Source organism: Moschus berezovskii, chromosome 19 (genome assembly GCF_049115385.1).
Source record: "Moschus berezovskii isolate FMDL1 chromosome 19, NW_MosBer_1.0, whole genome shotgun sequence".
NCBI classification, from domain to species: Eukaryota; Metazoa; Chordata; class Mammalia; order Artiodactyla; family Moschidae; genus Moschus; species Moschus berezovskii.
This window is the reverse complement of record NC_142478.1, coordinates 68330181-68349644: the sequence shown is the minus strand read 5'-3', so window position 1 is coordinate 68349644 and position 19464 is coordinate 68330181. Positions and strand designations below refer to the sequence as shown.

The 19464-nt window shown below is 52.1% G+C and overlaps 1 protein-coding gene across 3 annotated transcripts in view; it reads right to left on the bottom strand.

Annotated features, from left to right (window-relative positions):
* The window catches only part of SGSM1 (small G protein signaling modulator 1), a 71893-nt gene that overhangs the window by 29938 nt on the left and 22491 nt on the right, over nucleotides 1-19464 (bottom strand). For all 3 annotated transcript variants that reach the window (XR_008683035.2, XM_055404522.2, XM_055404524.2), the window contains exons 3-12: nucleotides 18175-18250; nucleotides 14416-14578; nucleotides 12172-12324; nucleotides 8883-8950; nucleotides 8472-8617; nucleotides 8208-8339; nucleotides 6474-6598; nucleotides 4288-4355; nucleotides 3025-3188; nucleotides 2710-2842 (exon numbers count right to left, since the gene is read on the bottom strand). Coding sequence is in view for 2 of the 3 variants with exons in the window: in XM_055404522.2 (XP_055260497.1) it covers nucleotides 2710-2842; nucleotides 3025-3188; nucleotides 4288-4355; nucleotides 6474-6598; nucleotides 8208-8339; nucleotides 8472-8617; nucleotides 8883-8950; nucleotides 12172-12324; nucleotides 14416-14578; nucleotides 18175-18250 (1228 nt within the window). In the remaining variant the exon portion in view is untranslated. The remainder of the gene's footprint in view (nucleotides 1-2709; nucleotides 2843-3024; nucleotides 3189-4287; nucleotides 4356-6473; nucleotides 6599-8207; nucleotides 8340-8471; nucleotides 8618-8882; nucleotides 8951-12171; nucleotides 12325-14415; nucleotides 14579-18174; nucleotides 18251-19464) is intronic.

Sequence of the window (19464 nt, the reverse complement as noted above, 5' to 3'; positions counted from 1 at the left end):
CAACCCAGAGGATCAGACCCTGAGATCCTATTCATACTCTCTCAGCTTTCTCCTGTTGGCTGCTGAGTCCCTAAACCGTCCTTGCCCTAGACCAGCGGGTCTCAGCTGGGGTGTTGCTGGCCTTCGAAGGGACACTTGGTGATGTCTGCAGACATTTCTGGCTGTCACAATGTGGTGCTGGTGGGGACGGATTCACTACTTGGCATCCAGTGAGTGGAGACCAGGGAAGCTGCTCAGAATCCTATAGCAAAGGACAGGCCCCACCACAAAGAATTTTTCTTGTTCTCTCACCAAGTCGTGTCCAACTCTGTGACCCTATGGACTGTAGTACTCCAGGCCTCCCTGACCCTCACCATCTCCCGAAGTTTGCCCAAGTTCATGTCCATTGAGTCGGTGATGCCATCCAACCATCTTATCCTCTGCTGCTCCCTTCTCCTCTTGCCTTCAATCTTTCCCAGCATCAGGGTCTTTTCCAATGTGCTGGCTCTTTGCGTCAGGTGGCCAAGGTATTGGAGCTTCATCATCAGTCCTTCCAATGAGTATTAAGGGTTGATTTCCTTTAAGATTGACTGATTTGGTCTCCTGCTGTTCAAGGGACTCTCAAGAGTCTTTTCTAGCACCACAGTTCAAAAGTATCAATTCTTCAGTGCTCAGCCTTCTTTATGGTACAGTTCTCAGATTCGTACGTGACTACTGGAAAGACCATAGCCTTGACTATACGGACTTTTGTTGGCAAAGTGATGTTTGGTTTTTAATACACATCCTATAGGGCACAGGACAGCCCCTACTGCAAAGAGTTATTCCATCCGAAGTGTCAGTAGTGCTAAGATCAAGAGACCTTGTTTTAAACACACTGACTTGGTGACAAGGCAGACAAGGATTTAGGTGTAAGTTGGGAGATGCTTCCAAGAAGCACAGGTAGGGAGAGATAAAGGGACCCAGGAGGAGAAGGGTGAAGAGAGTAGCGAGTTAGTCACCGTGTACGTTGCCATTATGGACAAGTGGCACTTGATCCGGTGAGGGGTATCTCGGACACGTGTAGAACACACGTTTCAGAATGTTCTCACTCGGGGGGTGAGGGAGCTGGGGCATTTATATACAGCTCCTGCCAGTCACTGGCTGCTCCATGGAGGCACTGATTGTAGTCCACCCCACTCACGGGCAGAAGGAACCCTGGTGGCTGGAGAAACCCTTAGGCAAGGAGACACTAAGGCTGGCAGATGGCAGTGGAGCTGCACACACAGAGGGTGTGAGTGGGCGCAGCTAGCATCTGTTCCCCTGGCACACGCGGGGCCACGACAGGCTAACGTGGATATTCCCCAAAGAAGAAAGACACTCAGCACCCAGCCTGGCTCCCAGGAAGAGCCTACAAATCATCTGTTGGATGGGTCCCCGTAGAGTGAGCTGCCAGGGAAGGCAGCCACAGGGCACCTGGCCCCTTGGATGAATCAGCTTTCCGGGGGGAAGTGGTACCACAGAGAGGCTGGGACAGCTCCAGACCTTGATCCTGGGCGGGAACAGATGTAGGGATACACGTCAGGACACTCTATGGCTCTTAATGACACAGGAATGTAAGGCTTTGCTCCTAATGGGCCATAATGGAACACACACGAACACACAGGCTAACCCAAGGCCTTGCCACCAAGCCTGCTCCACACCCCAGCTCTGACAGCACGGGATGTGAGCGAGAGCATTAGGAGGCCTGGCACAATGAGTCCAACCTCGCCAGGGAGGACGCCTGCCTTAAAAATGTCCTCACCGCCCAGCTGTGGTCACTTAAACAAAGGGACTCTCAGAGCCATTATCCATCAAATGGGAACAACAGGACCACAGAGGGTTAGATAAAATGAGGTTTACAGAAACAAGCTATAACTTATTACTCACTTGTTTAACAGACATGCATACAGTGCCTAACAAATGCCAGGCTTCCTTCCGAGAATTTTTCAAATATTAATTCATTTAATCGCTACCACAGCCCTCTGGAATTGATGATCTTTGTAGTAACCGCAGTTTCCATTCACTAAGCATCTACTTCATAGCAGGCACCACGCAAAAGGCAGGACATAGTTATAACCTCGTGTGCCAGTGTCTAGGGTTGCCCTTCCCCTCTGCTGTCTTTTATTTATTTTTTTGGCCGCGCTGCATGACTTGCTGGATCTTAGTTCCCCAAACAGGGATTGAGCCCGCTCCCTCAGCAGTGAAAATGCAGAGTCCTCATTCTATGGGCTCTAAGATGACCAGCTTATTATCTCACTGAATCCTTACAACAATCTGTTGAAGTAAAAAAAATAACAGTAACAACCACGTAATAGCATTTGAGTGTTCTTTCTGTGCCAAGTACTTTATCTCATTTGATCCTTGTGAGAATCCTGTGAAATAGGTGCTATGAACATCCCCATTTTACAGATGAGGAAACCGAGGCACAGAGGGGTGAAGGGATCTGCCCAAGTTCGACCAGGATTCCAGAACCCATGTCACGGCTGCTACCCCATGCCACCTCATATCCAGGGACATCTAAGTTAGCCAAGCAGAGAGTGGTTATTCATTTGGGGGAAAATCAAGGCTGCCGATACCCCAATTTCCTGATTCCAAGTCCCCCTACTAACCCCAGAATTCACATGTCTTGTCCTCTGGTCCCACGGAGCTGAAGTCAATTTCAGGACCAGCTAAACAGATTGATTTCCCGGGCCGAGAGCCAAGGCAGCTTACCGAGTTCGGACTGCACTCCAGGGTAGATGATCCTGAATACGTAATCCGCGGCCTCATCGTCTTCCTTGTCCGAAGATGTGGACTCGGATGAACCCTGGGGGCTTCGCTTGCGCAGTTTGGGGAATACTTTGCCCTGAAAGAACACACCCCAGTGCCTGGCCCCTGGGACACACCTGTCCCGCAACCTGCACAGCCCGAGGGTCCCTGTGGGGCATGCATGAGCCCACACAGCCACACAAGGGCCCAAAGGCAAGAACGGCCACTCCCCACGGCTGACCCCCAGCCCTGCTTCCTGGGCCCCCCATGATCACTCACCTTCCCCCGCTGAGACCAGAGTGGTGGGTCCAGCTGCCCGTGAGGGAGCAGCCCGTTCTCCAGGCACGAGAGGAACTGCAGGAGGTGCCCTCCCTTGGGGAAGCGGAAGGGCGGCCTCTGGATCCCGTCCTGGCTGACCAACACCACCGTCCCGCCGCTGTCCACTGCCGCCACGACCCGGCCAGAGGAGACCCGGCAGGAAGTCACGATGAGGCATGGGATGCCCCCTCCTCCCCAGACATTCCCAGCCAGACCCGGGGTCCCGCTCCGAGGCTCTGGGAAAGGCCTGGGCAGAAGGTCAGGGGCAGTTTTCACCTCCTCTGAGTCTCCCTCATCCTACCCGCCATGGTCATCAACTGGAGAATGACAGGACAAGGTCAAGACGAAGGTGGGTGGCCTCCCTGCAGTCACCCGACAAAGGAAGATGATGCCCCCCTCAAACACCCTCAACAGGTTGACCTGACCTATTTCTGTATGGAGGCTGTCAGACAGATCCCCCTGCAGGGCAGTAATTGACTCTTGCTAGCATGCATTACATGCCTTAAGCACTTACTGTATACATACATAGCACATTACAGGCACTGTCTTACTGTAATACTCAAAACAGCCCTGTGAGGCACATCTATTATTGCCTGTTTTGCAAATGATAAAACTGAGGCTCAAAGAGGTTATGTCACTTGCCCAAGGTCACACAGCTGGTGAGTAGCAGAGCCTGGATTTGAACCCAGGTGTGTTTCATTAAATAGGCTTAAACTACTGTCTTTTATGCCTTGGTGTAGAGTCCTTGCTTTCTAAAGTAGGATGGCCTTTTGCTTATTCAGAATATACCTTCTTTGAGCTATAAACTCCAGTTATAAATCTTCGATTTTCAGAACACTGACTTTGGAGGGACAAAGGCCTGGATTTGGGACCAGACTGGGGAGCTTAGAAAGGATGTCTTTGCGCCATGCTGCTTCCTCAGCTCTAAGATGGGAATGACGGTGCCTCTAGCACTGGGTTGTAGCAACAATTAAATAGCAGGCACATGATTAGTGAGAACCATGCCTGACACATGGCTTTGATGCTGAGCCCTTAACACATGTCACTTGATCCTCACAACAACCCCATGAGCAGATACTGTTACTATGCCCATTTTACAGATGTGGAAACTGAGGCTCAGAGGGGTGAGGTCACTCGTCTGAGGCTGCACAGGTAATAAGGGGGTGGGGAAGACAGGGGAGCCAGGAGGAACACCCCAGCCCCACGTTTACCCGCAGCCCCTACCTTGCTGATGGCAATGCAGGTAGACAATCTCTTCCAGGCGGATGGTCATAGCGTAGTCCCAGTAGACACTGGAAGGGGAGGGAGGGTCAGGCTTGCAGGATGCCTGTCCCACTTGTCACGGGGAAGCTCAACCCACAGGCTCCTCCACCCTCCTCACCAGGACCACCTAACCCCCAACATCCATGTCCCCAGTCTTCCCAGACCCTATCTCCCTGTCTTCTGGCTCCAGTATCCCAGTTTTCCAACTTTCCCCCTACACACACATTTCTTTAACCTCAGTCCATGTGGCTGAGGCTGACCTCTCCTACCCTCCCCCTTCAGGACTCCAGGAATGGGCACCTGACCCTGGCTTGGCTGATCATCATATGACACTGTTCTGGACCTTGACCCAAGCAGAACCAGTGAGACTCAATTATTAGATCTATGTGAGAAGTCTCTGGGAAAGAAGGGCTTCTTTCTGCTAGGAGAGTAGCGGTAAGGCTGACAGAAGTCTGACGATGTAGAGGGCCCTATGCAAGAAAAGCCTGCCTGTAAATGGAGTCAACAGTCAGGAAAGTAGAGCCAAGAGATGGAAAGAGATCAGGTCCTCATTTGAGTACCTGGATCCAGCCATGCCTGAAGCCACCACCCCTGGATATTTTTGGTTCATGTGAGCCAATGCTTCAAGCAGCTTGAGTTTGGTTTTCTGTCGCCAGCAGACACTGGGGAGAAGATGTGAGCAAGACAGACTCTTTGCCTTCTCAGAACTGAGATCCAAAGGGTGAGACAGTCAGAACACAAGTAGGGACAGATTTATTATGATTTTGTAAACGCTAAGAAGGAGATTCAGGGCTCCGTGCAATCTGAACTCAGCTGGGAGGTCACAGAAAGTTTGATATTGAGGTTTCAGATGAATAAGCTGAGATAAGGTTCAAGGACAAGAGTGTTTCCTGGCTCCCAGAGGATTTCTCCATCAGAGACTCAGGTGTCTGGCTGGAGTTGAATTATCTGGCCCAGCTGAGGACTGACTGTACCTCCCAATGACCCTCTCTGAGGACAGATGGTAACCTCTGCCCAGGAAGTGATCAGCTTAGAGAATGATATTAATCACACCAAAGCCTGGTGGTAATCGCACTGAGGCTTAACATCACACAGAACACAGCAACAGTGCTCTGTTTATGGCCCATGAAGAGAGCCCTTATTCTATACATACACACACGCACATGCATACATACATATGTATATAAACACATACGTGTATATACACACACGTATTTACAAGTATGTAATAAACTTCTAGATAAAATTCTATAATCCTATGACATCTGCTTGCTACTGCAGGACAATACGCAGGGCAGAGGAGGGTGAGGGGAAAGTTGTTAGGGCTGTGTGATGGGTACTTGAGTTCTTTCTACTTTTATGTTAGAAAGTGAAAAAGTGAAAAGTCAGTCATGTCTGACTCTTTGCAACCCCATGGACTATACAGTCCATGGAATTCTCTAGGCCAGAACACTGGAGTGGGTAGCCTTTCCCTTCTCCAGGGGATCTTCCCAACCCAGGGATCAAACCCAGGTGTCCCACATTGCAGGCAGATTCTTCACCAGCTGAGCCACAAGGGAAGCCCAAGAATACTGGAGTAGGTAGCCTATCCCTTCACCAGAGGATCTTCCTGACCCAGGAATCAAACTGGGGTCTCCTGCATTGCAGGTGGATTCTTTACCAACTGAGCTATCAGGGAAGCTCTTTATGTTAGAAAATCCCCATAAGCAAAAGTTTTGAGGAAGTCAAGAACATGTACGATAATAATAGAATCCCCAGCCACCAGGTCTCTTAGGAGCATGATTCCAAGGCCTTTGTTGGGTCTTATAACTCACAGGGCATCCAGGAGATGCTCACAACCAACACCTCTGGCTTCCTTTTGCACTGAGGGATGGGCGATGTGGCTGGAGACCAGGGATTGTTGCCATTTCTGGGCTGACAAAATCTTTGTTAGTATTTCTCTCTCCCGGTGGTGTGTGGTCAAGGCACTGCCCAATTCCCACCCCTAAGACTCTTGCAGTTGGTTCTCAGACCCACGAATTACCCATGAGGCCACAGCTGCAGGGAGGTGGGCCACGTGGCCTTAACAACCAGACAGATCAGGGCCAGGGGCGGCGCAAGGGACAGGGCGCAATCATCCCTGCGCCAAGGGGAAGGGAGGGACTTACCTCTTCTCATAGTCCAGGTCCCCCACAGACCCGTTCATCAGCTGGTTGGGTGTCCACTTCAAGGTCATGACGTCAGCCGTCTGGTGCAGGGACAGGTATCCCGGCACAGCCTCCATGTCATCTCTCTGCAGAGAAAGGTGGACTCAGGCCTGGGCGTGGTGCCAGAGGCACAGTGGACACGAGCCCTGGCCTACGGGACTCACGGGCACACGACGAGAGCCAGGAGGTTGGCCTGTTCCCTGCAAGGCCACGGCCACTGGGAAGACCCTGGCCTTCCCTCTGGGGGCTGTGCCAAATGAAGCCTGCAGTCAATCACCAGGATGGCTGTGCTTCTGCAGGGTCCAGCTGTGAAAGCCGCCCACTGCGCCCAGGGCCCTAACGCAAAGGTGGCGTTGGGAGGTGGTCTTTAGAACAAGGAACGGGGCTCTGCCCTTTCAACAATACCTTTTCCCAAACAGAAGGCATTTATCTGCCATCACTGTGGCCAGTCTTAAGGGAGAAAGAGAGTGCAGCTGAGCTCCATGTCCCATCCTACAGATGTCACCCAGAAGCCCCTCCCCAGATACCCCTCCAGGCTCCCCGCCCAGCAGCTCCACCCTCCGCCTTCCCAACTCAGCGGCTGAGCTTCTCACTTGCTCCGCTTTATCCCAAGTGGGGTGCGGTGGAGGGGGCTCCAAGACTCACACGTAAGAGGCAGCCCTCCTCCCTGAAAAAGGACCCACCCCCCAAAAGATGTGGAGACAGACAACCAACATTTACTGAGCACTGAGGCCGAACCGAGCCTGGCTCTGCTCCACCAGCATCATCTCGACCACACTGCCACCCCGGGAGGTAGCATCCTTGCCGTATTTCACGGATTCTAAGGCGCACAATTGTTTTTCCACATTTTAACGCACCTGAAGTGGGGATGCCTCTTATAATCAGCAGTTATCTTACAGCTGTGACATAGTCATTCTTGCCCAGTCTCGTGCAGACTCAGCCACAGACGTTTATATTGTTGACCCCTCGATGAGGTCCTGTGTAATGCTTTCTACTCCACATGCAGAGTATGGGGGCTTTTTAAAATGTCTTCGAAAAGATGATAGACTGTGATCTGATTGGAAAAGTGACTGTGTACACAGGAAGGCTGCCTCCTTCCGACATACACACCAGTATCTGCACTCCGAAAGTCCTGGCTGTGAAGACGTCCCCCTTGCCATCCGAAGCACCCCGCGCAGCGCAGGTTGAGCACAAATGAGGGCCCTGAGTGAGTGACGATGGCAAGGGGGAGTGACAGACAAGGCAGCTGGGTGGGCAGGCGGAGGGCAGATGGACTGGGGGACAAACGGACAAGTGGACGGAGGGAGGTTAAAGACGGGTGGGTGGATGACGGGTGGGTGGAGCTGATGACGGGTAGAAGGATGGATGGGTGGACGTAATGATGGATGGATGAGTGGATAGGTGGCTGGGTGGATATAATACAGGCAGGTGGATAAAAAGTGGTGAACGGATGCATGAACAGAGGGCTGGGTGAACAGAGGCTGGAAGAGAGCTGACTGGCTGGCTGGGTGGGATACTGAGATGAATGGATGGATGATTGAACAGAAGGAGATACTGGCAGAGGAGTGGACAGACGGGGCAGTGGGTGGGTGGGTGGATGGGTGGTGAGCAGCCTGGGGCCACAGGCACTCCCCTCCTCTGCAGCCTGGAGCCAGACCCACGGCGGAAGCCCTGGCCCAAGATGGGGACTCTCACCGGCTGGACCAGAACGTTGTTCTTGCCGTACAGCAGGGTGGCGCGGGAGTTCTGATGCAGGGACTCCACGTAGTCCCGGGCAGAGAGGGAGGGCCGGTCATCCATGCTGCCACTCGAATGCCTTTTCTGGATCTGGCAACGTGAGGGGAGGTGGCAGGTGAGGCCCGAAGCGACCGTCAAGGCCCCAGTCCACTCCCCACCCCCATGCCGAGTCCAGAACTCAGCTGGACTCCCCCCCCGGGGCCCACCGTCCTCCCCGCTCACGCAGAGGGCCGGACGCTTGGTGGGCGAGTCCTGCCTCAGGTGCGAGCTGTGGATGCGGTGCCTCTGGACAAGCTCATCGGCCGAGGGGTCCGTCCAGAAGTGGTCAGAAGTCTTCATCTTGGTGTACTCCAGGGCGCAGGGCCCCACTGCGGAGCAGACGGGGCTGGGAGCCCATTGCCCCGGAAAGTCCTCCTTCCCTTCTCCCACCAGAAGGACCACTTATTTCCCCACCCCTCCCCTCCAGCAGCTAGGGTATCCCAGGCTCCTGCCAAAGAGGGACCAGCGCAGGAGCCTGAAAGCAGTTTTGAAGGTGGGAGGCTGGAGGGGGGCGAGACAGGCCCTTTGGAGGTGCCCCCTCGAGTCAAGACCAGAAATCCAGAAGAAGCTTAGCGCACTGGCTGGGCCACTTACCCAGCAAAGACGCAAGGATGGGGCCGTCCACGGGGTCCATCAGGAGAGCTTCCTTCTCGTAATACTTACTAGCAAGAGAGGAAAGAACACGCAGGGTTGGATGGTGACCAACAGAGGGCGCACAGTCGACTACAGCCTGATGGTTGAGAGCTGACAGACTGGGTTCAATGTCCCTCTGGTCACCCAGTTACTGCTGTGAGCCTCAACTGCCCCATCTGTAAAATGGGCATAATGATAATATTATGGGCTGCCTAAGGATGTTTGAGAGTGACAACAGATGTCAGGCACTTAGCACGGCACTTGGCTGTAATTGCTTAATACAAAGGCTGTCGGTCAGTTCAGTTCAGTTCAGTCGCTCAGCCTTAATGATAATAACAGAAGCAATCATGAGAAGGCTGCTGAGGCCTGGCTGATTCTGTCTGCTTCTCTTGCATCTTCCATCTCAACAGGAAGTCACTTAGAGGCTCAGATGACGTCTGCCCTTCTAATGTTATCGAGGCAATAAAACACATTTTAGCTGTGGTGTCCCCAGAAGCTGCACTAACAGGCCCTCCCAGCTGGGTAACCAGCGCAGATGATGCTGGCCTGACATGCTCAGAAGTGCCTCCTGGCCTCCGACTCTCCAAAATAACGTGCGATGCTGTCAGTACAGTGTCTGCGCTGAATGCTTTCCGTTTTCGTTCGTTTGAGTTGTTGTGTGTGCTCAGTCACGTCCGACTATTTGTGACCCCATGGACGGTCAGGCTCCTCTGTGCATAGGATTCTCCAGGCAAGAATACTGGAGTGGGGAGTCATTCCCTTCTCCAGGGGATCTTTTCGAACCAGGGTCCCCTGTATTGCAGGTGGATTCTTTACCGTCTGAGTCACCAGGGAAGCCCGAATTGTTGTGCACTGGCCTCAAATTCTTTGGAAATTCATACAGTCTAGAAACAGAACTCCAGAATGGAAAGGACCTTGTCCTGACTCCTGAGGGATCTCAGGCCCAGAGAGGGCAAGCGACTTGCCCGAGGCCACACAGTAGGTGGATGTGGGCTGGATGTGGATCCACAGTAGGTGGACGTAGGCTACATCCAGCCAGTTCAGCTCTTCTTCCCGTTCAACAGCAGGGGATGAAGAGTCCACAGTCTAGAGTTAGACATACTAACTGGGAGCCCAGCCTGGCTCCTCCCTCCCTCTCTGTGTGTCCCTGGACAGGTGACTACACTCTCTGAGCTTCAGTGTCCTTAGCTATAAAGTGGGAAGAAAGACAGAACTCACCCACTGGGAGGAATAAATGTCCAACTACACGTACTATGTTCTGACACCAGGAGAGGTTCTCACTAAACGCAGCCATGCGATTGTAATATCACCCCAAAGAAATCTTCAGTCAACCAGAACACTGGCTGGGGCAGAGTGACGTGCCCTGGACGTGCTCAACGTCAAGTTTACACATTTCGGTGTCAGATCTGAAGCTAATACTTAGAGACACTTTCCAGTCTACCACGCAGTTTCTGTTCCCCAAATCAGCAGTTATGTGACCATAACCTGGAAATAATGCCTTAAAAATCACAGGCATAGATGCAAGCAAGACGTGACTTAGAGGGAAGCCCCAGGGAGTCTCTTCAGGCTGATGGGTTCTTCGGTACAGTATTCTGTAGCCTGAGTGTGGTGTTGGTTTTATGAAACTAAGCATGTATTACACTTTCATAGAACTATATAGCAAAAAAAAAAGTGAGTTTGGTTAGCATATTATGCCAACGGCAATTTCTTGGCTTGGAGACTTGTACTACGGTTATGTAGGAAGTTCACACTTAGGGTAGGCAAGAATTCTCTGCACTACTGTTTCAATTCTGTGTGGCTCTAAAATCCAAATTGTTTAATGAAGAAACAGTGTGTTGGCATTGCTACTCTGCGTCTGAGTTGCTCAGTCGTCTCCGACTCTTTGTGGCCCCACGGACTGGGGCCCGCCAGGCTCTCTGTCCACAGAATCCTCCAGGCAGGAATACTGCAGAGGGCAGCCATTTCCTCTCCAGGGGATCTTCCTGATCCAGGGATTGAACTCAGGTCTCCTGAATTGCAGGCAGATTCTTTACTATCTGAGCTACCTTGCATAATAAACTAATAAATAAATAAATAAGTTACTCTAAACTACTAGATAAACATGACCAATTTTTTCAGCAGGAAAACTCAGGCTCATGTGCCAAAGGCAGGAACTGCAGAGACCCCGGACCCACAGCAAGGCAGGGGGCAGAGAGGAGCTATAAATTACCAGAAGGTGAAGAGGTTAACTGGAGCTCCGGAGCCTGGGTTTTCTCAGTTCCTCTCCGGCCTCCGGGCCTCTGGGCCTGCTGTTCCCTCCACTGGGAACACTTTTCCCCACACCCTTCTGCTGGGTAACATGCCCTTCAAATGGAAGTTTGTCCCATCTTCCAGGACACTTTCCCTGACTACCCAGAGGAAACTAATCGCCACCCATCATCCGTCCTGGCACACTCATCACAGGTTATCATGATTACTATGGGCCTGTTCTCCCTGCTAAATGCGAGCTTCGTGAGGGGAAGCGCTTTGCTCCGCACTTTCACACATATTTTCCTAGCAAATGGGCAAAGGAAAGGAGTGCTGGCCATGAGGACCCTCAGATCATAGATCTGCCAGTAGCTCCTCACTGCTCTCTTCATAAAATCCACGTTCCTTAACATGACAGGCAAGACCAGTGTATCCTCAACATCTAGGTTAATGCCTGACATCGTAAATGCCCATTAATTATTTAGTGGATGAGTAAACAGATCCATGGATGAATGCGTGCCAAGAGGACTCACACTATAAAACCTCTACACCAGGCCAATCTGAGCTAGGAGAGAAAATGTAAAAATTACCCCTAGGCCGTCCCAAAATGCTGTGTACTCACTATCTCCTTTTTTTGCCTCTTCTCCAGAGTGGCAGCAATTCCCATCCTGTCCCATTCACCAGAAGAGACAACAGAGGCACAGAGAAGCTCAATGACCCCGAGGGCCACACAGAGGATGGACTGTGGGCTTAACTCGTGGGAAAAGAAACATCTCTTAAGACCGCAAGATCCTTACACCCCACCCCAATTCTGAAGATCCTGCATTGCTATTAAGCACCCAAATCTTCCAAAGGTTCTAAGCTTGGCTAGTTTAGAGTCAAACAACCAGGAGGTCCTTATTAGTCATTTTCAGATCAAGTGTGTATCAAGAGGGCAAAAAGAAAGCAGCTTTGTGAGAGAGGGCGCAATTCCCAAGATGGCCAGCAGGTGGAAGCACCCAAGTGTTGTGCTCTTCTCACCCACCTGCTGTTTTCCACAAGGTAATGGACAATTTTGTCCAGGACCTTCTCAAACAAGGCCGTGCGGATCCACAGGTGCTTGATGGCAAGTGGGGACAGGCTGGGCAGCTTTGGCAGCTTTCGCACATTCTCCTGGAGTCCCTGGATCTGATTTCGCCTTTGAGACCAGCAAAGAAAGAGAACAGATACTCACAAAAGAGGAAATCCAACAGGATCAATATGCAAATGGGAAAGTGTCCAACTTCTCCAAGAAATGAAAGAATGGCAATTAGAACAACAACAGGAGCCCACACTGCTCCTGGACAATGGGAAAAGAGTTGAAAAAATAACAACACCCCGTGAGTGTGAAGACGTGGTCAGACTGACCCTTTCGTACACTGGTGATGGGTGAGCCAGATTCTCGCACTGAAATTTCTCTCTTACTTTCTCTCTCTCAGCTGGAAAGGAGTGCTGGCCAAGAAGAGTCTTGGATTCTTCTCTCATTTTGGAGGCTCCCCCATTGCTCTGGAGAAGCAAGCTTTATATAACACGACAAGCAGGGCGCTCCACAACCTAGGCCCTGTCCATCTCTGCAGCCACCTCCTTACCACTCCCTGCCTCTGACCCCAGGATCCAGCCAGACAGGGATCTCTGCAGATCCCTGAAACTGAGGCTTTCATCTGAGGACTTTCTGTGAGCTGCTGCTTCTTTCTGGCTTCCCTCCCCACTCTATTACCTGGTTGAACCCTACTCACTTTTGAGGTCTCAGGGAGGGCACCCCGTCCTACAGGAGGCCCTCGTGCACCAGCTGAAGCTGGGGAAGGGCCCCTCCTCTGTGTTCCCTGGATCTCTGCAGCTTAACTTCTGGCTCACCTGTCTTCCCCTCCACAATGGGGCCTCGAAGGCATGGATTATGCAATTCAACTGCTTTTTAAAGAAAACACCGAGAGTCTACCACACGGCAAGCTTTGGCTCTGTTTCATGCCTGTATCTCCAGGGCCCAGCACAGTGCCTGGCGTGTCCAGGGGGCTCAGTAAATATGTCCATAAAAGAATGATTGCAAAAATGAGTGAATGGGCCCCTGGAAAGGACATCTCTCATTTCTCCATTAGAAAGTTGCTCCCAATGTTATGGAAGATCCATGGAAATCCACCCCTTTAAGAAGCAGCAGACACCTGGGAAATTAGCAGATGGACCGGAAGACCCCTAAAGACCAGATGGCTGAAGAGTCAGATTCCGAATGGGAACTGGCAATGCCAAGTCCAGAGCGCTGCCCATAGTGCAGTTCTGGCCAGCAGCCCTGGACTGGCAGGGAATGAAGGGCAAGGAAAGGGCCATTTCTCTCCCAAGGAAGTGGAGCGGCCACTCATGCAGCGAGGGCAGACACAGGACATGCCTGCCTCTCTCTCCCTTCTCTTGCCCGTAGGAGCAATCAATCCATGTGGCTAATCCATGTGGCTAATCAATCCAAGCACTTTCCCATGAAGCCCACTCAGAGCTCCAGAACTTTCCACAAGACAGTTCTCTGCCGGTCTTCGGGCTCTGGTAAAAGCAATGAGCTCTGGCAGGAAACCACCTCCCAGCCGCCAGCACCAACTGGGGATGAAACCTGCTTGCCACCCCTGACCAGGCTCCAGGCTGGGGGCTTGGCTGTGCGGTTGGGACTCCGGGTGGTTCTGGTGGGAGGCACTCGTTTACACATTTTAGGCCACGAGCCACTAAGACAATGCCCCCATAAATGGCTGCTTCACCGTGAGCATCAGATCCGCGGATGGAGACCATGTGGCTATATTAAACTTCGATCTGCCTGCATTTGGCACAGGCCTGGCTCAGCAGGCACTTACGCATTCAACAATTGTTTCCTGGGCATTTCCCGGGTGCTGGGCGCTGTCCCAGGCGCTGGTGACCTAATGGGGATCAGCACACATGCAGCTGCCTGTCCTCGTGGAGCTCAGAGGCCAGTGGGGGAGACTGATAACAATCCGGTTAACAGTGAACGAGCGAATGAAACATCACAGGCGGTGATAACAACCGGGGAGATAACACACAGAGCGAAATAAAGAGCCACGGGTGAGGGTCAGAATTCACTACTAGCGCGAGCCCGCGACCATCCCGAGGAGGACGGGGACTCCGCTACGGAAATGAGGGGTGTGAACGGAGTGGCGGGCGCCGCGCGAGCGAAGGCGCTGGGGTATGGCGAGTGCTGCGGCGCGGGAGGCGCACGGGCTGTGCGCTGGGGGCCCTGCCCGCGCCTGTGCTCAGCACTCACGTGCTCTCGATCAGCTGCTCCAGGTCCTGCACCTTGCGGCTCAGCTCCTCGGCCGGCGGGAAGCTCTTGCCCACTTTCATGAAGAGAGCGGCGATCTTGTTGCTGCGCAGGAAGCCAGCCGCCCGCCTCCGCAGCCCGTGCAGGACGCACGCCTCCACGGCCGCTGCAGGGACACCGCGGTCAGCGGGACCCGCCCATGACCACCCCCCCCCCCCCCCCCCGCCATGCCCAGCCTGGCTCTGGGCTTTCTCAGTCACACACAGGTGCCTTGAAGGTCTGGAGCCCCCGAAGTCACAAATTTTATGATAGCATCACTATGATAGCATTACAGTGAAAAGCCTGTATGCCTCTCCACCGTCCAGCCCCTCAAAAGGGAGCACGAGGGCTTGGTGGTGAACCCACGCTTGCTGCCCCAGGTCAGATCGCCTCTGTTCACATCCTCTCCTGGCCACTAACCTGCTGTGTGACGGGGTGAGGGGAATCACTTCCCCTCCCCAGGTCTCAGGTTCCTCATCTGTAAAATGGGATTGTATGAACAGTAACCTCATAAGGTTGCTGTCAGGATAAGGTGGGGAAAAATGGGAAAGCACTTTGCTCAGAGCCTGGCACGTGTGTGTGCGCTTCATGAAGGTTAGCTACCACTCCTTTCAATGAGCGAGGGGAGCCGGGACGGCGTGACTGCCTGGCTTTATTTCAGTTAAAAGAATCACACTGCTGTGATTACTACCGTGCTTTCAGTAACAGCTAACTATGGATCTCCTTCAATCTCTGCCACGGCCAGGCAGAAAGGAAGACCATCCCCGTCTTCCAGATGTAGAAACTGAGGCTCCCAGAGGTGAACTGGATCACCAGGGCCACCCAGCAAATAGGTGATGGAGCTGGGATTCATTCCCCTGTCTGAGCCCAAGGTGTGCTCACATCTGTGCCTCCACAAAGGGCCTCTGAAGAGAGGTTTCAGTCATAATCTTCTCATTTCTGTGTCTCCGCTGGAGGCTCTGTCCAGCCCTCCTCAAACAAGAGACCCGGGGTGTAGCCTGGGTTCTACCACTAACTTGCTGTGTGACCTCAGGCAAATAACTTTCCCTCTCTGCCCCTCACTGCTCCCTTCTAAGACACAGGCCCTGTGCATGCGATTTTGATGGCCTCTATCTTACATATCTGATACTTTCACAGCCTTAACTTTTTTTAATTTAAAAATTAACATGTATTTATTTGGTTGTGCTGGGATCTTCAGTTGCAACGTGTGAAAGCTTAGCTGTGGCATGAGGGATCTAGTTCCCTGACCAGGGATCGATCCTGGGCCCCCTCTTTCGGGAGCGTGGCATCTCAGCCACTGGACCACCAGGGAAGTCCCTCAGCAGCCTTTATCTTCTGCCTTTCTGTCTTACACAGCTGCCTGGGAACTCACTCTGGTATGCACTAGGAGCATAATCCATGTCTATGGGAAAATGTGAGCTTATTAGGAGTTACTCCTTACTCTTACTGGGCACCTGCTGGGCGGCAGACCAGTGTTAAGGTTCACCTTCCCTAATCCCTGTAGTGAAACTCATGGGGCCAGTGTTTTCGTTACTATCGTTTCACAGGAGGACATCAGCAGGCGCAGGGTTAAGAGCCTGGCAAGGCCATGCCACGTGCAAGGAGAAATGCTGAGAAGTTTCTGGCTGACTGCTTGTCCTGTTCTTGCTGCTGCTGTCAGCAATGACTTGGCTTTGAAGGACTGTTCACATACTGCCCAATGTGCTCACTGAATTCAAATATTCTGGATGATGATCTTTAAAATAGCTTCCATTTTGCTTACATATCTAGGACTTTTCATTTGCTTACATTGATTAAATTCAAGATCTAGTCCAGCTTGGTAGACATTGTTCCATTTTTTTTCTGACAATGGCTCATAAGAACAACGGACAAACGAAACCTCAGGGACATCCTTCAGGCCTCATTTAATGCTGGCACATTTCTCTCACCCCTGAACTTTGATCGGAGTGAGAGAATTATTATGATTTTTATCACTTGCTAAAATCTTCTAAGTCTTGAATTGGTTGGTATGCTAGTAAGCCCTGAAACAGAGATGCGTATTAAGATTTTTCCAAATAACAATGTCCAGGAGAAAAAAGAAAGCCAGAGATCTATATATATATATTTATATATAGAGATATATATTTCCATATACATATGTGTGTATATGGGCATGTGTATATATGTATTTTTACATACATAAAATATTTTTCAGGGAATTCCCTGGTGGTCCAGGAACCAGCGCTTTCACTGTCATGGGCCCAGGTTTGATCCCTGCTCAGGGAACTAAGATTCTACAAGCAAAGCAGTGTGGCCAAATATATATATATATTTATTTATGTATGTGTATACATATAATTTTTGGGGGGGGTGACTTCCCTTTACTGGCTGAGCCAGTAAAGAATCCGTCTACACAGCGGGAGACCTGGGTTCCATCCCTGGGTTGGGAAGATCCCCTGGAGAAGGGAAAGGCTACCCGCTACAGTATTCTGGGCTGGAGAAAGAACTCCATGGACTGCATAGTCCATGGGGTCGCAAAGAGTCAGACACAACTGAGCAACTTTCACTTTCATGTATATTTATATATTTAAAGATACATCACCTAAAAAAATAAGATCTTGCCCAAGGCCACCCAGCAAAGAAGTGGCAGAGATGGGATCTGAGCAAAGCTGGACAGCCAAAGAGCAGAACTGACATCAGCAGTTTCCCAGGTCGTGGCATGTGCTCAGATGGTTGAGGGCCCACGGGCGGTGTCCCCAGCCACCTGGACGGAAGCTGATGGGCCCCTCTGTGGAGCCAAGACCAAGAGAGGGGGATGACAGCTTGTCCTTCGTGGAGAGACACTCCACAATCATGAGGTTAGAAGGTCTTCAGGGAGGAAGAAACACTCCCACGCAGACATACCCCCTGCCTATGTGCTGAATCCTGACTTCAGGGACACGCAGGGCCTGTACGTCTAGCCATTGTGAAGGTATGGTAAGACCCTGGCAGCAAGGCTATTTCTGGAGCCCCGTGGGCCTCACAGGTTCAAGGAGAGGGAGAGGGCTGAGTCACACTCTGAGCCCCGGGCCTGCCTCCTTTGCTGAGCCAGCTGGGAGCGATCCCTCGGGAAGTGTCCACGGCTTCTCGATTCCTTAAAGTCCCCATCCACCCTGTCTCTCTACCTGGGTGAGGAAAGGATGTGGAGCCCATCCCGCAGAGGCAAGCCCCCGGTCGCCTGGAGCGGGGTCGGTGTGAACGGAGCCCACGGGAGGGGAGGCATCTCTCCGAGTCGACCGTGATCACCCCCTCCTGGGGCACAGAAGGTGAAAGTGAGAGAGGAGTCGCTCAGCCGGGCCCGACTCTTCGTGTCCCCGTGGACCGCAGCCCACCAGGCTCCTCCGTCCATGGGATTCTCCAGGCAAGAGTGCTGGAGTGGGTTGCCATTTCCTTCTCCAGGAGATCTTCCCCACCCAGGGACTGAACCCAGGTCTCCCGCATTGGAGGCAGACAGACGCTTTACCATCTGAGCCACCAGGGAAGTCCTCCCAGAGCACAGATGTCATTCTTAATCTCTTCTCTAATCTTTTCCCTACTTCCAAATTCCCTAATGGAGTTCCTTTGGAATCTGAAAAAAACCTTGCAGTTACGAAGCAGCAAAAGCATGACCTTTGGGAACCTCTGCTCAAAGAAAGCTGCCACAGCCCCGAGGCAGCCCACAGAGAGAAAGTTGCTTTTCAAGGCTGCCCGGGGCCACCGACTCACCGCAGAAGGAGATGATGTGGCTGCTGTCCTCGTGGACAAACTTGCGTGTGACGGCCTCCTCCATGATCTGCTTCACCTGGAAGGCAGAGGCACCGGAGGGTGACACCCTACTCTACCTGGGGAGCAGGCACCCCAGGCAGCTGCACTGTCCCCCCGTCCCCCACCAAACGGCGTTCTCAGGTTGCTTGGGATGTTTTGGTAACTGTGTTCCCTCCTGGCATTCCCTGTGTTTTCTGTAGGACTGAGGCCTGTGGCTCTTGCTACCCCCACACTTCACAATGAAATGAGTTCTTTTTCAGACTCTCTGCATAGTGGGCTTCCTTTGAGATGTCACATGAAGCATCATCTCCTTCCCGGTCTATGCAATCTAAGGCACCCCGCCTCCAACTTCTTCCATTCCCGTCCTATTTCTTTGCTTACTGTCTGTCTCCAACTTCTAGAACATAAGTTCCTCGAGGGCAGGGCCTCATCTGCCTTGTTCACTGCTGTATCCACGGAGCCTAGAACAGGGCCTGGTACACAGTAGGTCTCCACAAATATTTTCTGAATGAATGAATTTTCTGGATGAATGAGTGAATAAAATGAGTATATATGTAAAAAAAAATCAGCGGGGTGCAATATGAAATATCAGCCCTGAGATCTGGTAGATCAAATCCCTGCTCAGGTACCTGTACCAGCTGGATTTGTGGTCTTATTTTGGGAAACTGAGCTCAGCAACATGTAGAAATTCACCTAGAAAGGCAGACCTGGCCCAGAGTGGAGACAGATTTCACGATGGGTCTGAGTGCCCAGGCTGTTTTCCACACCACATCCACTCAGTCGATCAACGTTCACTGAGTACCTGTGAGGGGCCAGGCACAGGGGGCACGGCACTGAAAGCGCAGCCATGCCTCTGCTCACGGAGGCGACCCTCTGGTGGCCTGAACGCCCTTCTGCTTTGTGGATTCTGGGCCCCAGAGTCATTGTAGTACTTTAAGCAAAACGTTTCTCCCCGCTGGGTCATCAGATTTCCCACCTTGAGGAGGTGGGAAGAGATGATATCAAAGCCTGGTCCCAGATCTGACGTCAGCAGGGCTTGACGTGGGAGTCTGGAACCCACCCCCATCGATGGGCCCCCCTTCTGGCTGCCCCGAGGGCCGCCCAGACTCAGCCCAGCCAGCCAGTTCATGCACGGGTCTGAGTGCAGTGTCCGGCTCCCAACCCCCTTCCTTTCCCTTCCTTCTGGATGCCTCCTGGAGAAGAAGCCGGAACTCAAAGCATCCTTGGCCATGCTCTCTGGAAAAACACATG